We start from the raw sequence: 17,776 nt of genomic DNA, 5'->3' as shown, positions 1-17,776 counted from the left end.
GATCATTTGCTGAATCCATCCTGGTTGTCCAAGATGACCACTGGAAGAGAATCCGAAGTGTCCTTTCACCAACTTTCACCAGCGGGAGACTGAAAGAGGTAATGGACCTCCATTCCCCAGGAAATGAACGTTTTATCTCTGCCTGTACTTGTACTTGACATGTAAGATGAACTACATAGAAATTAGATACAAAATTGCCCATTAATAATTTTAATATGTTTGAAACTTACTTGCAGATGAGGATAGACTCGGAGGAACTAAAATCTAAGTGAAACTACAAAGTGAATCCTATTCATGTCTGTAAAGTCCTACGCTCCATCCTGTCTTTGAAAGATGTAATGCAACGTCAGAAAACGATGTTGCCCACTTTAGTAGGAAGAAAAGAACAGCATTATTTAAATATAGAGACACTGCGGTACAGAGCTATCTGGATGTCCTTGTAAATGAATGAACTTTATCATGCTGCACATTGTTTGCTCTGTTTCTTTTCCCTTCCAGATGTGTCCAATCATCAGTCATTATGCAGAAAATCTTATGAAGGATGCAAAAAGAAAAGCAAAACTGAATGAATCTGCTGACATGAAAGAGTGAGTTTCTTGTCTCTAAGATTACACATCTCTGTTCCTGTACCATAAATCCTTTGGGCCCAATGACTTTCTGATTCACACTGGTTTCCAAATGGAATTTATGTGATATTCACTAACCGTCCAGCCTGTCACAGAGCACAGCATGAACGCAAGCAATTCATTCTCATTTCCCTTTTGCCCTGCATATTTCTGTCTCAGATATCTGTCCAATTCCGTTTTACCAAACCACTATCAAATCTGCCTCCCCCACCCTCTTCGGCAGTGCATTCCAGATCCTAATCACTCACTTTTTACCATTCACCTTTAACCAGTGCCCTCTGAGTCTTGACTTTTCCACCGACAGTAACAGTTTCTCACTATCTGCTCAAGTGGATGAATTGATCTGTAGATTTCCCACCATCTCTTTGAGCTGTTGCTTAATGAATTGTTGTGACGGTTGCTCTGAATTATATTTTCCCCACTACAGTCAGACCCATTCCATGTACAGAGCAGGCACAATTTTAAAAAGCTAATATGAACAAGGTGGAGGCAGAGTGGTAATCTCAGGAGGTAAGTCATACAGAACCCCAGATAAACTTTCTGGGCATATGTTTGAATCCCACCATAGCAGACAGTGAGATTTGAATTCAATAAAGTCTGAATTAAAATAGCTGATCTAATGCAACTCTCGATTGTTGTAAAAACCAACCAGTTCTGTAATGTCCTTTGGAGAAAGAGATCTGTCACCCTTGTGTGGTCGGGACCACAAGTGACTCCAGACCTACAGACATGTTCATTCTTAACAGCCCTTTAGGCAACTCGGAGATGAACAATAAGTGCCAAGCTCACCAGTGATTCACTCATACCATGAACAAATTAAAGAGAAAGAAAATAGACTGAGGGAGCTGACGTTTTCCCTGTTTAAATCCTATGGAGAGATGGCACGGACAGAACAAGCCAAATTGCTTTCTTCTGTGCTATAACAATCCCGTGAAAAGTTCAAGACAGAGATAGGGTGTGGGATTATCTCTCCTTCTCCAAGACACTTCCGCTGCCTTCTCCCTCTTCGAGTCTTGTTGCAGTCCCTGCAGGGAGCCCTTAACCATGGATGACTGTTTCCCTCTGCATTTAATTTCAGTTCACATAATGTCGACATATAAAAGATAATAGAAGCTGCAAAATTGGGCACCTTAGTGTCTGAAGGCATAAAAAGGTGTGGGGCACCTCGTTAGACTCGACCTGTGTGCCACCCAATGCTGGTCAGGGTTCAGGAAAGGCATGCATAAGTACTGACAAATGGAGCTGCAGTGTGTACAGTTTACAAGATGTATTGCAGAAATTCACCAAGGCTCCTGAGACAACACCTTCCAAACCCACAACTGTTACCATCTGGAAGAATGAGAGGAGCAGATACATGGGTACACCACCACCTAAAAAGTTCCTGTCCAAGTCACTCACTGCCATGATTTAGAAACATTGCTGTTCCTTCACTGTCGGTGAACCTCACTCCCTAACTGGGTTGTGGGTCTACCTACTACACGGGTATTCCAGTGGTCCAAGAGGGTAGCTCAACACCAACGTTTCTAAGGAGATCTAGGGGTGGACAATCGAGGGTGCCAGCCCAGCCAGTGATGGCCACTTCACGTAAATTATTTTTTAAAAATGATTCAAAAGTCTCTTTCAACATGGATGAGCACCACCGTGATGGTGGCACTGCCAGTGGCATAAAATATCTAGGTGGCTGGATGTTGGCCATTCCCATCTGAAGACAGATCCAACGTCTCCCATTACACTGTCGACAGGGTCATGTGAAAAGTGACAGAGGCCCTGTATCTCAAGCAAGGGGATTGCATCGTGTTCATTTTAAGGGAGAAACAGAATGGACAGGCTCCTGGATTTGCCATGTTAACTAGATTCCTAATGGTTCAGGGAGCTATGGGCTGTTGTCAGCTATGAAACAGTGTTAGTCCTACCTGAGGACGGTGAGGGTTAAAGGAGCCACAAGGTGTACCATTCCGTCAATCTGAAGTTCGTGTGTCATCCGTGGTACGTTATGTGAGTGGTTATCTGCTATCCTGGCAGCAGCCATGATGAGGCAATCTGACATTCTCATTATCTATGCGCCTCCAACACCAACCAGAGGATGGCTGCTCGGGGACTAAGAATTCCCTGTACGTATGATTCCTAGCCTGCTCTGTGACCTGCCCACACAAACACAGTGGGAATCTAATGAGAGTCATGCAGCCATCAGGAACAGAGTGTGACTGCAAACATGACTGCAAAAACAATGCTCTCGCTGTCACTGGGCTGTTCAGAGAAATCCTTCAGGCAACACAGGAGCATGTCTCCAAATTTGAGTATCCTCCACTGTGTCACCGTTGTGAGGACACAACCAATGGCACCAGGAATCCAGAGGCAAACTCAGGAGAAGGAGGGGAAAGAGAAGGATGAATTGAAGAGGAGATTGTCATTAGAATATGGGTCACTTTATCAGTAGAAAGACTGAAGAAGTGTAATTGCCTTTACCACCAGTGTTCCTTTATTCCCAACCTTGGCATCCATCTTGAGATGCCCCATTCCAGCATTTTTTGGGTCAGGAATCTACGATAAAAGGCACCAACAAAACCCTTCCCAAAATATTTCAATTTACACAAACTGAGATCAACTCATCATCCTAATACATTTCACAGTCAGACAGTCCAGAAACAGACCCTTCGGTCCAACTCATTTGTACCAACCAGACATCCCAATCTGACCTGCTCCCATTTGCTCACATTTGGCCCATATCCCTGTAAACGTTTCCGATTCATATACCCATTGAGATGCCTTTTAAATGTTGGAATTGTACCGGCCTCCAGCACTTCCACTGGCGACTCATTCCATGCACGCACCACCCTCTGCATGAAAAGTTAGCTCTTAGGTCCCTTTTAAATCTTTCCCCTCTCACTTCAAACCTGTGCCCTCTAGTTTTGGGTTTTCCCCCCCTGGGGAAAAGACCTTGGCTGATCACCCTGTCGATGTTCCTCGTGATTTTATAAACTGCTTTACGGTCGCCCCTCAGCCTCTGACACTCCAGGGAGAAAAGCCTCAGCCTATTCAGCCTCTCCCTATAACTCAAACCCTCCTCTCCCAGCAACATCCTTGTAAATCTTTTCTGCACTCTCATGTTTAACAACATCCAGGGTGACTAGAATTGTATATAGTATTCTAAAAGTGGCCTCACCAAAGTCCTGTACAGCTAAAACATGACATCGCAACTCCTATACTCAATGTTCTGACCAATGAAGGTGAGCATGTCAAACACCACCTTGACCACCCTGTCTACCTGTGACTCCACCTTCAAGAAACTATGCACCTGCACCCTTAGGTCTCTTTGTTCAGCAACACTCCCCAAGACCCTACCATGAACTGTATAAGTCCTGTCTTAACAAAATGCAACACCCCACATTTATCCCAATCTGACCTTGTCCCATTTGCCAGCATTTGGTCCATATCCCTCTAAACCCGTCCTATTCAGATACCCATCCAAATGGCTTTTAAATGTTGAAATTGTACACCCATCTGCCACTCCTCAGCTCATCGGCCCATCTGATCAAGGTCCCAGACGCCATCTATTTTACTGTCATCTGCAACTATCCATGCCTGCTATATTCAGATCCAAATCATTTATGTAAACGAAGAAAAGCAGTGGAACCAGAACCAATCCTTGTGGCACACCGCCGCTAACAGGACTCCAATCCAGAAAGCAACCCTCTACAACCACCCTCTGTCTCCTACCTTCAAACCAATTTTGTATTTAATTGGCTCGCTCCCCCTGGATCCCATGTGATGTAACCTTATTAACCAGTCTACAATGTGGAACGTTATCGAATGCTTTAATGAAGTCCATATAGACAATGTCTTCTGCTCTGCCTTCATAATCTTCTTTGTCACCTCTTCAAAAAAGTCAATCAAGTAACCTCAGTGCTTGTCTTGCGGTTGCCTTTACTTGTTTACTAATGTGGATAAAAATTTGTTGGATTGGAAAGCATCTTTCTCAATTCATTGTTATCCGGGAAATTGCTGGTTCTGCTGCTGCTGTCAAAATCAACCAATGGGATGTGAATAAGACATAAAATCCGTAACGACATGGAGGATATATAAATAAACTGACATTGGGGTTCTTGAATGTACAATGAAATAGGAGAGACACCCCAAGAAGAAGAGGTTTCGCTTTTAAGCCAAGGATGACAAGAATATTTTCCCCACAGGGTTGTAAGTCTGTGAAATTCTGTGTCCCAAAAATCAGTGTGGACTGGACATTGAATTTATTCTAGACTGCATTTGGTTTTTGCTGGACAAGATGATCAAAGGTTATGAGGCCAATACCAAGCTGGAGTTGTGACGGCAAACAGATCGGCCATGATTTTACTGAATGACAGAATGGGCTGAATGGCCTACTCTTGCTCCTCAGTCCTCGGCTCTTCTGTATAAATACCACTCCATGGTGTCAACCCCAATACCTGTATTACAGCTGGTGGAAGGTTGCTGGACTGTAGACCCCCCCCACCCCCATAAATGATGCAGCCAAACAATGCATGGGAATGGTGGGCTGCAAGCTGGAATCATACACATGAGAAAGCAGTATGAAGTTGTTATTTACCCAGTTTTCATAGGAACAGGCAGACTGGGGGTGTCAACAAATCTTTAGTTAATATAGCCACTAGCTAACAACGTAGAAAGATGAGACCAGCTGTAGGATTTTCTATTCACGGAATTGTCTGAATACAGAAGAAGGCCATTCGGTTCATCATGTCACCACTGGCTCTCTTATGCATTTCAACTTGTTGCCGATCTTCTGCCTTTATCGGGTTAACCTCGTACATTGTTTGTATTTAAATAATCGTCCATACCCTTTAGAATGCCTCAATTGATAACGATAATGTTTTTTCTCACTTTACGTTTGCTTCCTTGAAGCTGCCCTCTCGTTTCAATCCATTTCCAGCTGGGAACTGTTTTTTACAATCAGCGAAAAGCTGGAACACTTTCATTTCGAAAAGAAACAGCTGAGGGGTAAACAGGAAACTGTAACATTCTGCAGGCATTTCATAGGGGTAAACATGGAGATGTTTTCATTTTCAAGGAAGAGCAAGGCTAAGGACAGCGTGGTTAGCAATAACTCCAGTGGGAAACTTGCTTGTCAATTAGTGTTAAAAATGTGAAATTTATTATCCCAAACGGCAGAGAGATTGAAGTGGAAGCTAGATGATCATATGAAGGAGAAAGGAACAGAAGATGTTTGTGGAATTAGGTGAAAATGTGATGGAGATGGTTTATATGGAGCACAAATGATCAGCTGGGCTGAATGGTTTCTTTCAAAACTGTACATTTGATGGAATACTACGTTGTGCTTCAGTGTCAAATGACAATAGAAAGTTTCTTCCAGCTGTTAACCAATTGCAACAATTGCATTTCTCTCCTGCCAGCTTCTTTGGCACATACAGCATGGATGTGATTACCAGCACTGCATTCAGTGTGGATGTCGACTCGATCAACAATCCCAATGACCCATTTATCAAAAATATCAAAGAAATAATAAAAATCAACCTCTTTGACCTTAGCCTTATCTTTTCTGGTAAGTGATTACATCTGTTTCTCTCTTCAGTTGGTTGGTGTGTCACTTGCGTCATATTGTTCCCATTGCAATGTTTCGACAATGTTTTGTGGGAAAATCCTTTTGAGTAAAAGCTGAAAGGACAGGTCCAGCAGCAGACTCTATTCAATACCCTGTCACAACTAAACCTGGCCCAATGAGGTTTTTTGTGTGCACCTATCTTTATACTTCTATATTTGAGTGCCAGGAGGCCTTTTCTCCACAGTTTCTTCAAACTAATTACCGGGACAACTTGGTGCCATTGAAGTTCAGAATCAGAGTCAGTGGGTGTAGTGATTGTAACGAAATCATACAATGGGTTCTCTGATTGGACCAATTTAACAGCCCAATCAGGGAGCCTTTTCTCCACAGTTTCTTCAAACTAATTACAGGGACATCTTGGTGCCCCAATCAGGGAGCCCCAGCTGACAGATAAGAACAGGAGTCTCAGACATCCTGTCACTCAGAGAGATGGATCAGTGTCAAGGACTTTACAATAAAGTGCAAGTAAATGCTGACTTGGTGACGGGATACTGGCCTCTGTGGAGTTGTTTCAAGGGGTTTTATGTTTACTCCTGACTTAGGAGATGATGGATTCAAACCCCACTCCAGAGTCTGAACACACAATCCAATTAGTTATCAGTGCAGAGCACATTAGCACGGTGCTATCAAGAGGTACAATCCTGGAAGAGATGTTAACTTTACTGTCAGATGGGTATTAAAATATCAATTGGCTCAGTTAGGGCACTTGAGAGTTACAAGTTAGCCAGGAAGGACCTAAAGAGAGAGCTAAGAAGAGCCAGGAGGGGACCTGAGAAGTCTTTTGCAGGTAGGATCAAGGAAAACCCTAAAGCTTTCTATAGGTATGTCAGGAATAAAAGAATGACTAGAGTAAGATTAGGACCAGTCAAGGACAGTAGTGGGAAGTTGTGCGTGGAGTCTGAAGAGATAGGAGAGGCCTAAATGCATATTTTTCGTCAGTATTCACACAGGAAAAAGACAATGTTGTCGATGAGAATACTGAGATACAGGCTATTAGACTAGACGGGATTGAGGTTCACAAGGAGGAGGTGTTAGCAATTCTGGAAGGTGTAAAAATAGATAAGTCCCCTGGGCCGGATGGGATTTATCCTAGGATTTTCTGGGAAGCTAGAGAGGAGATTGCAGAGCCTTTGGCTTTGATTATGTCGTCATTGTCTTCAGGAATAGTGCCAGAAGACTGGAGACTAGCAAATGTTGTCCCCTTGTTCAAGAAGGGGAGAAGAGACAACCCTGGTAATTATAGACCAGTGAGCCTTACTTCGGTTGTGGATAAAGTGTTGGAAAGGATTATAAGAGATAGGATTTATAATCATCTAGAAAGGAATAATTTGATTAGGGATAGTCAACACGGTTTTGTGAAGGGTAGGTCGTGCCTCACAAACCTTATTGAGTTCTTTGAGAAGGTGACCAAACAGGTGGATGAGGGTAAAGCAGTTGATGTGGTGTATATGGATTTCAGTAAAGCGTTTGATAAGGTTCCCCATGGTAGGCTATTGCAGAAAATACAGAGGCATGGGATTGAGGGTGATTTAGCGGTTTGCATCAGAAATTGGCTAGCTGTAAGAAGACAGAGGGTGGTGGTTGATGGGAAATGTTCATCCTGGAGTTCAGTTACTAGTGGTGTACCTCAAGGATCTGTTTTGGGGCCACTGCTGTTTGTCATTTTTATAAACGACCTGGATGAGGGCGTAGAAGGATGGGTTAGTAAATTTGCGGATGACACCAAAGTCGGTGAAGTTGTGGATAGTGCAGAAGGATGTTGCAGGTTACAGAGGGACATAGATAAGCTGCAGAGCTGGACTGAGAGGTGGCAAATGGAGTTTAATGCAGAAAAGTGTGAGGTGATTCACTTTGGAAGGAGTAACAGGAATACAGAGTACTGGGCTAATGGTAAGATTCTTGGTAGTGTGGATGAGCAGAGAGATCTCGGTGTCCATGTGCATAGATCCCTGAAAGTTGCCACCCAGGTTGATAGGGTTGTTAAGAAGGCATACGGTGTGTTAGGTTTTATTGGTAGAGGGATTGAGTTTTGGAGCCATGAGGTCATGTTGCAGCTGTACAAAACTCTGGTGCGGCCGCACTTGGAGTATTGCGTACAGTTCTGGTCACCGCATTATAGGAAGGATGTGGAAGCATTGGAAAGGGTGCAGAGGAGATTTACCAGGATGTTGCCTGGTATGGAGGGAAGGTCTTATGAGGAAAGGCTGAGGGACTTGAGGCTGTTTTCGTTAGAGAGAAGATTAAGAGGTGACTTAATAGAGACATACAAGATGATCAGAGAATTAGATAGGGTGGACAGTGGGAGCCTTTTTCCTTGGATGGTGGTGGTTAGCACGAGGGGACATTGCTTTAAATTGAGGGGTGATAGATATAGGACAGATGTCAGAGGTAGGTTCTTTACTCAGAGAGTAGTAAGGGCATGGAATGCCCTGCCTGCAAAAGTAGTAGACTCGCCAACTTTAAGGACATTTAAATGGTCATTGGATAAACATATGGATGATAATGGAATAGTTTAGGTTAGATGGGCTTCAGATTGGTTTCACAGGTCGGCGCAACATCGAGGGCCGAAGGGCCTGTACTGCGCTGTAATGTTCTATGTTCTAATTTTGTACAGGGTGAGTTTTCAGTTTTGTGCCAATACTTTATTCCTCAAACAGCATCTGAAACAGTTTCTGTTCATTATTAGTTTATTCCTGTGTGAAAGTTGATTGCTGTTGTTTCGAAGTTGGTATGTGTAAAATCGTAAAGTGGAGGAAAGCATTGCATCGTCCCTTTAAAAGATAGTGTTTCTCCAGTGCTTACAGTTAAAGTGGATGTCTGACCAGCAGCTTGAAGTGCAGGTGCACACAGTTAGTACCCGAATGGGAACATTTTTAATTGAACAGCCAAGCAGCATTTTTACCAAGAAAACAAGTCTTTTCAACTTGAGCCAATCAATTTAAACCAAGCCCCTAGATCCTAAAAACAATCACATTTAAATCTGATGGTGTTGACAACTTAGAACCAATCTGATTGTAAAGAAATTAATAGGTTATCCAGGGTATAACGATGAGGGCATTTGGAAAATCAGACAGAGCCAGTTGCCAGCTGCCAAGAGACAACACCTTTTTGCTGTCCGAGAAAGCACCATCTAATTGATCAAAGGTACCACGGCACTTCCACCTAAGAGCCTTCACAGAGAAAATATCCCTGACAGCAGAATCAGCGGAAGGAAGACATTTGTGACTTGAGATCGGCAGAATAAAGACTGGAGAAGGCAGAGTGCCAGAAGACACAATCTCTGTGATCTTGGAGAGATTAAGCTTTAATTTATTGTTGTCTTATTAATTGGGTTTATATAAGTGGGATTTATGTTTATTTGAACAGAATTCCAGCAGAATTTAGTTCAGTCAGGGAATAGTTAGACCTAAGGCGGAAATTGTTTTGATTTGTTCATTGTTAGGGTTAAATAAATAAATAGTTACTTGTTATTTATGAAGTTGATCAGGGATTTTCTTTCGTTTAACCTCCCCTTCTCCTTCACAGTTCAACAGATTAGGTGTGGTGAGGTGAGGTGAGGTGAGCTGAGCTTCTCTGGGTGTTTCAGGTTTAATTATTCGAAGGGGATATCTACTCCCGCCATAGCAGATTGGGGGCTTGTCTTTCAATGTTAGTTATCAGAGGGGTTCGACATCTCCTTTATAACACTATATTTCCTGTGTTTAATTTCAAAGACATTTGATGTTGCTGCCAATTATTCTGTAATTGAAAGTTGACTTTACACCACATTCTTTTTCTCCCTTTTGACCTCTTTCCCTCTGCCCCACCCCCTCTCTCTTTCCCATCTGCTCTCCATGCTTTCACTTTTTCCTCTCTCCCACTCTCTCTACCCCTCCTTTCCTTTCAAACTCCCGAGCTCTCTCTGCACTCACCCTCTCTTTCTTCCCTGTCTCTCGTATCCTCTTTTGTAAACCCGTGCAACTGGTGTTATGAACCATCTGTATGATTTTGCCTCTTAAATTCCAGTTATCTTTCCTTCTGTTATTCCAATTCTGGAAACAATGGGTGTCAGCACCTTCCCAAGAGATGCAAGTGATTTTTTCATGAAAATCGTGATGGATTTGAAGGCAAAGAGACAAAAAGGAGTGCACACTGTGAGTGTTAAACTCATCATTGAAATGGTTCAAGTTCCAGCATGTTTCACCACTGTCAATACTGACCCTCTCTGCCTTAATTTTATATCTAAAAGGAATGTGGCAGTAATCAGTGGGGATGGATACCTGAGGAATAGTGTGTTCTTTGGCAGTTGCTGATGTTCAGCAGGTAGTTGGTGTTCAGTCTGATAGCAGACAGCCCTGCAGTCCCACACCTGGGATTGCTGTCCAGGTTCTCTACCGTCCCAATGTAAAATGTAAATCAGGGTGACAATGCAGCTTTTGATCTTTCTGTTGGACTTCTGTCAAGGTTCGTGCTGGAGAGCAAATGCCTGGAATTTCTACCTCACAGGGTAAAGGCTGTGTATTTTCTTCAGAATTAGCAAACCAGGAGTAAAAAGAAATTCCTCGGTCACCTGTGAATATACCTCTGAGAGGAACAGGACCAGAACTGACTTTATCAGTCTCCTCTGGATGAGTGAAATGGTCTGACCTTTACTTATTGGGTATATTAATTTGATTACACATCTTATTGTTCTTCTGCATTTAAGTGATGGCCTCCAATACTCCACCTCCTTTCCTGATTGGTTTTATGACAACAGCTGTAGTGTGGAATCTCTTTGCCGTTCAGTGCCCTAGGTCACTACCTGTCTGGACTTTGCTGTGATCAACGTCCAGAGCAATAGGAGAATTTATTTAGTTACTGAACCATATTGACTGTTGTAAGACAAATATATTTTTGCAAATACTTTGAGCTTAGCGGAATGTCATCCAGCTGGGGCTGAATTTACAGCAGATTTGTAGCTAATTAAGGGTTTGGTTCAGCGTCCGTGATTGTGCAGCAGATGAGCTGGAATTTCTTTGCCAATTGAGCTTATTGCAGAGGAAAGTTGTTTAAACTAATTGAGGATCAAGAGTTTAAAATCAATTCCAACTTTTCCCAGTAACTTGTTGTACAGTCATTGACATGGGTGGAACAAAAGTCAGGGATAAGAGGTTTTAGCCTTAGAGGGAAAATAAAGTGTATGTCAACAGTAAACACGGAATACCAAAGAAACAATTTATAACTACAGGGGGTTCTGCTATAACATGATAGTTGTGTTCCAACATAATATTGCATTGTAGAAAATAATGCTATAGAAACAGTGGGCCCCCCCCACCACCTTGTGGACAGTCTAGGCCCAGAGGGTGTATTCTTTAAGGAATCATCTGCCCAGAGATGTGAAGGAATTTTTTTGAAGGTTGTGAATCTGTGGACTTTTTCCCCCACAGAGGGCTGTTCAGGCTGGGTCATTAAGAATGTTCAAGGCTGAGAGAGATTTTTGTTAAGTCAGGTAATTGAGAGTGAAGGGAAGAAAGGCAGCAAAGAGACATTGGAAATGATCAGGTCAGCCATGATCTCCTTGCATGATACAGCTGACTTGCTCAGCCTAGTGGCCTACTTCTGCTCCAATGTTTTGTGGTCTTACATTCATATCCAATCTCAGAGACTAGGAAGTTACTCCTCAGGAACCTAACCCTGTACTGAGCCCTCGCATTGTTTCATTCTCAGGATCGGGTGGATTTTCTGCAGCTGATGGTTGATTCTCAGGTGACTGAGAAGCAGAACGCTGACAGCAAGTCAACAGACAAAGGTATCGTCAGTAAAAAGCTTCTCATTCCCTTTGTCATTCATTTCAGGAACAGAAACAATGCTTCATTTTTAGTTTCTTTTTCTTCTTTTTTGTTTGTTTATCATTCTCTGGTGTCCTCATTTTACTGCCTGACTGACTGTTCAAACACCCGTTCCCAGCCCCTTTAAATATGCTAAGGTTCTGAGTCAGCCCCTTTTGAAGCCATATGTTTTTAATTTCCTCCTTTTAGGTTTACCCCGTTATTCAAAAAGGAATGGAGACAAGAGAAACAATTTTAGGCCAATCAGGTTAACATCTGTCACTTAGGGAGAAAAAAATTAGTCTGGCATCAAGGATCTTCTAACTCTTGCTGGGATTTGTTGCTTGTTACCACAATGGGAGTTGCCCAGTCAGTGATTCCATACAATCATGGCCCTGAGAGTGGTTGCTGGATAGTGCGGGGAAATCTAAACCCATTATTGTTCTTGTACCTGATTCAACACTAAAAGCTCTTAAAATATTTGTATTGAAAATGCAACATTTGCGCTTGATCAATTGTAAGGTGGAGTTTTTGATAGTTTCTGGTTCTGACTCTTTGCAGTTCTGACTGACACAGAGATTTTGGCACAGGCTTTGACCTTCATCTTTGCTGGGTATGAAACCAGTGGTAATACATTGGCGTTTGCTGCATATAATCTGGCGATGCACCCGGATGTGCAGAAGAAACTGCAACAGGAAATAGATGAGACTTTCCCAAACAAGGTGAGTGCCTGAGAAAGGACATGAAAGAACTTGAATTTCCAGAGGAACTTTCTTGCCCTCGAGACATACTCTGTCCATTTTACAGCAAATTTATGAATTGTAGTGACTGTTGTGATATAAAATGTGGCAGCCAGTTTGGACAAAGAGAGTTAACAGTCAGATATTAGTGAGAAGTACCTTGCTGTTCAAAAGCCTGACATGTGGGACTAAAATTTTTCCAGCTTCTGAACAACACAGGCAACGACAAGTCAGAAATAAGATTCTTCAGTTGGGGGGCGGGGACGGGGGTGGAGGTGGTGTAAATGTCCAGCTTTCCGCCAAAGCTTTGAACCGCAAGATGAGTATCTCACTCAATGAGCAGTGAGGAGATCTATTTGCATTCAACTGTAACTGACTTCATTGATAGTCATTAATTTACAAAAACCATGTCACGTTATTACCTCGTTCCACCTCATTCATATGCAATTCGTTACTAATCTCCCACACTGCAGACAGAAACTACACAGCAACAATTCCCATCATGGAAAGTCTGAGGAGGTACTTGATGTCACCAGCTCACTACTTGTTGCTGTGGGCCTCCAAGAGCTTTGCCAGTGAGCCCAGCACCAGCTGTAACCTCCCAGTGAAGAGGTCACAGCTGAAGGTCCCCTCAGGCGTCAGAGGAGGTAAAAGAGACTCTGCTTATCCCCAATGTCAGTTCCTCCAGATGAGTGAAGCACATTGCTACTGCAGACTGCGAATGTCCCAGGGTCACAGAACTGTCATCAGCAGAGCATCACTTTGAAACCAAAGGGTTGGGTGAAGATTCTGTCACAATGGCCATCAGTTTTTTTTTGTGCAACTGGTTGCTTCCAAGGATCCGCTTGGATCTTTCTCAAATCTCTCACTGCTCCACCCACAGGTGCGTCAAAGCTGTTAGTGAGGAACAGGTCATACTGCTTCACATTTTCTCCATGAAGAGGTCAGTGTTGCAGCCTGGGCTGTAGGCTTTGCCAACATTGCTGGCTACCCCCAGGTGCAAGGCGCTGCATTCATTGTGTTGAGAGTGCCACATCATAACATAACTGACTTCATCAATAACCATCAATTTACAAGGAACCAGTACCACATTGTAGGTACCCGAATGCCTATATCCTTAAATTCTCATGTTCTTCTTTTAATTTCAGGGGCTGGATGCCTTACACAGGTGGTTACTAGGAGACAGGGCTACCCAGCTGAGTCTGAGCATAGTTACAACTACTGAGGAAAGGTGTTTGTTCTGAATTCCCAATTGGATTTGTTAGTGACTATCTTGTACTTATCATCCTGTACTTATGGTCTCCCTCAAGTGGGTAACCTTTTCCACTGATTTCAAATGATCAAATATTTGTCTTGCTCAGTGACTAAATGTTTTAATTTTTTGGACAGCACTGCTCATCATTTAGAGGAAACAGTGGCATTGCCATTAAACTAACGATGCAGAGACTTAATCTTCCAGGGGTATTGATACAATTCCCACAGAGGCAACTGGTGTAATTTAGATATGACTAATCATTCTGGAATATAAAACTAACCTCTGCAACAGCAACTATCATCAGTACAAAAAATACTTGGTTCACTCATGTCCCTTACGGAAAGAAATTTTGCCATTCTTATTTGCTCTGTGCTACATTGGATTCCACATCAACCATAATGTGGATGACTCTCAACTGCCCTCTGAAATGGTTCTGTCAGCCATTCAGTTCAACAGCAGTCGAATGGGCAACAAATTCTGGCCTTTAAATACCCACATCCTATGAAAGATCAAAAAAAAGCTTCTTGTTGATTGTTTAAGATTTTTTTTACCGTGTGAAGGCTCCTCCCACATATGATGGAGTGATGCAGTTGGAATATATGGAAATGGTGATATCGGAAACCCTACGAATGTTCCCCCCTGTCCCCCGCATTGACAGAGTGTGCAAGAAAGATGTACAGCTTAATGGGGTAACCATTCCAAAGGGGACTATCGTCATGGTTCCTGCCTACGTGCTGCACCGTGATCCAGAATACTGGCCAGAGCCTGAAGAGTTTAGACCTGAAAGGTATGTGGAAATGATTTGCATTTTCACCTCTCCTGCATAACCCAAGGAATCGCAAAGCTTTTGAATTTTGATGGTCCAGCAGCTTCTGATGCACTTTAGAATTTGTTTGTCATCTCATTGTGAAACTGCCAGAAAACAGAGGGCTGATTAATGCCGTGTGCCCTGGTCTGTGGAACTAAGTGCAAGTCTGTCAATGAAGACCTGGTCATGAGGGTGAATATCCATCTTGTCAGTTTGGGTATGGCATATGCCTCATCTGTCAGAGATCCACCAGTATTGAGCAGGATTCTGTCCTTATACATGCATACACACCAGCTTACTAGCAAGTAAAGTGGTCAGGAACATACACCCCCAGTAATGATTTTGTTAATTATTTTCCAATGAGACTTCGTGTAAAAGCACTATCACCATTCTGCGACTGACCTTACACTGCAATGAGAGGACAACACACTCCGGACGTTGCTGTAAAGTACATTAGAAGCTCAATTATCCAGGATTTTTGGATATTGTTTCACTAGATCTGTCGTCTGGTTGCTCATTTGTCTTAGCATACAAAAGTCTTTTCCGTTGTTGGAAATTGTATATTTCTCCTGCTTAAGAAAAACTACATACACACCTAGAGGGAGCCAGTTGTGATAGCTTAGGTAGCTTGAGATGCCAATGTTTTGTAATGATAGTATAAACACAAACCATGGCTAAAACACAGTGAGATAGGTGACCCACTTTTTGAACAGCTACATCCATCATGTAACATGAGGCCAAACTAGGAAACAACTGCAGATCTTTATTCCCTGATGAACATTGTCATAAAAAAATCTGTTGAGCAATATCGTGCTTCCATGATCATTATGGAGAATAACCTTTTTATTCTCTATCTATTCATTGATTTAAATTCCCCAGTTGCCATGCTGGGATCTGAACTTGCTTCTCTGGAGCAATATCCTGGTGATCTAGTATCAGTGTTACTATTCCTCTTCTGTGATCTAAATGGGAAGTACTTTAATATCCTGAGTCGGTGAATTGGGTTGGGCCAAACAAATGTGTGCTCATTTGCACCTATCTTCTGACCAGTGGTTGTATTTGAATTCCTACAGACCACCTTCATTTCAAATCATCTTTTCCAAGAGTCCCTTAGATGCTTCTTGATTTCTCATGGAAGCGGATGATGTTGAAAATTAATGCACTGGACCAGGGATGTATTTTGATTGAAAATTAGTATCACCTGGAAATCGATGCAGTGTTCAAAAGGAGAGAGCTTTAGTTTCGGCTCATTATTTCAGCTCATTATTTCAACCCCTAATAGCATGTCTTTGACAAAAGTTACAGTACTGCCAATCTCAGAGACTTTGTACCAAAGTGTTCACTGACATGTAGCACCATTCTGAATAGATCTGTTCACAGCTCGATGTTCTCCACAGTCAATTAGTCTGACTACATCCAATAGTCTTGAATTACACATCACGACTGCCACTCAGTGCCTGTGAAACGCTAACTTGAAACATCAGTAAGTGAAGGAGTCACTGAATAAGACCATTGTTTCAAACTGTGGTCTTCTCTATCTATCCAGTTAGAAAATTTTGCAATGATATGGTTCACTTGTTTTGTCTCTGTCAATATAATTAGGTTCAGTGAAGAGAATAAGGAGTCTCAGGATCCTTACACCTTCCTACCATTTGGAGTCGGCCCTCGGAACTGCATTGGGATGCGATTTGCTCAACTGGCAATGAAGATGGCACTCACTTCTGTCTTACAACACATGACCATTGTGACTTGTAAAGAGACACTGGTGAGAATTTAATCATTTCATTTCAGTGAATATTGAGGAATGGGAATAATATAATGGACAGAAACATTATTGCTGTAAACTACTGTAATGGGTGATTTAGGCACACAGGTGGCACAGAGATCATGAAGCAGGGGTTCATTGTTCCACTGCTGCTGGATTTTTAAAGCTTTGTGAAATTAAGACAACAAACAGGAAAATAGAATTTACGTTGGACTAAGCCAGTAGCTCACATCTTGGTTGCAGAATCATTTTTGACTCTCCCTCCCACCACTTGACAAAGACACCCCTTCATTCAGAGAAAGGGTCTTCGGTATTATCTACCTCCCCTGCTTGGTGAAAGAGGAAACTATGTATCTACTTAAAGCCATGTTACACAAATTTTATCTGTTGGCCAAGTATTAACTTTGCTTTCTCTATTACAGATTCCATTAGAACTAGATGTGACTGGAGTTATGCAGCCTAAAAAGCCGATAATCCTGAAATTTGTGCCACGGGTAAATGCTGATTCAAAGGAATAAATTATCTGCGCGATGATGGTGTCACTTTGAAAGGTTGTTTTCTCCTGATTGTTTTATTTTGAAGAGAGGTTGTAAGGCAGACGCACCAAGCATTCTACCAGAACCACTTCAGTAAACAACTTATGAGGCCTTAGGTTTTTTAAACAGCTTGAATGGGTGTGGCCATCTCTCATGGATCAGGATTTCTGGGTTTTTTTTTTCAGCAGTTGGAAGCTGTTTGCGGAGGGAATGACCTAGTGGTATCATCGCTGGACTGTCAATCAAAAGACCCAGTTAATTGTCTGGGGACCTGGGTTCCAATCCCACCAAGAGAGATGGTGGAATTTGAATTCAGTAAATATCTGAAATTAAAAATCTAACGATGACCATGAATCCATTGTCAATTGTTGGCAAAACCCACCTGGTTTGCTAATGACCTTTAGGAAAGGAAATTGCCATCAGGTCTGGCCTGTATGTGACTTCAGACCCACAGCAATGTGGTTGACTCTTAACTGCCTTCTGGGCAGTTAAGGACGGGCAATGAATGCTGGCCTAGCCAACAATACCCTCGTCCCATGAATAAATAGAACATAAATTGGAAGCTTCAGTGAATGTCTCTTGTTTGTTACACACTCTTAATTTTTTCTTGATGTTTTTTCCTCCTGGATTGGAGAATTTCATATAA

At 42.4% G+C, this 17,776-nt stretch overlaps 1 protein-coding gene across 1 annotated transcript; it reads left to right on the top strand.

The window, feature by feature from the left end:
* The first annotated feature begins 6 nt into the window (after nucleotides 1-6).
* On the top strand, nucleotides 7-17,144 carry LOC109922256 (cytochrome P450 3A19-like). The gene is made up of 9 exons (XM_048593424.1): nucleotides 7-98; nucleotides 499-587; nucleotides 6,032-6,180; nucleotides 10,246-10,373; nucleotides 11,926-12,007; nucleotides 12,588-12,748; nucleotides 14,582-14,808; nucleotides 16,432-16,594; nucleotides 17,017-17,144. The coding sequence occupies exons 2-9, from the start codon at nucleotides 499-501 to the stop codon at nucleotides 17,110-17,112; spliced, it is 1,095 nt and encodes a 364-aa protein (XP_048449381.1). The 5' UTR covers nucleotides 7-98; the 3' UTR covers nucleotides 17,113-17,144.
* The last annotated feature ends 632 nt before the right edge of the window (nucleotides 17,145-17,776 follow it).

This window comes from Rhincodon typus, unplaced genomic scaffold (assembly GCF_021869965.1).
Source record: "Rhincodon typus isolate 14 unplaced genomic scaffold, sRhiTyp1.1 hic_rhity00002843, whole genome shotgun sequence".
In the NCBI taxonomy this organism is placed as follows: Eukaryota; Metazoa; Chordata; class Chondrichthyes; order Orectolobiformes; family Rhincodontidae; genus Rhincodon; species Rhincodon typus.
Note: the sequence above shows the minus strand (reverse complement) of the source record. Positions and strands in the feature narration are given on the sequence as shown.

Bases quoted from the DNA above. Each gene is read 5' to 3' on its own strand.
- LOC109922256 (XM_048593424.1), top strand. From the start codon at position 499: ATGTGTCCAATCATCAGTCATTATGCAGAAAATCTTATGAAGGATGCA. The intron at 10,374-11,925 runs GTGAGTGTTAAA...TTTCATTCTCAG, and splicing joins GACAAAAAGGAGTGCACACT to GATCGGGTGGATTTTCTGCA. The intron at 14,809-16,431 runs GTATGTGGAAAT...CAATATAATTAG, and splicing joins GAAGAGTTTAGACCTGAAAG to GTTCAGTGAAGAGAATAAGG.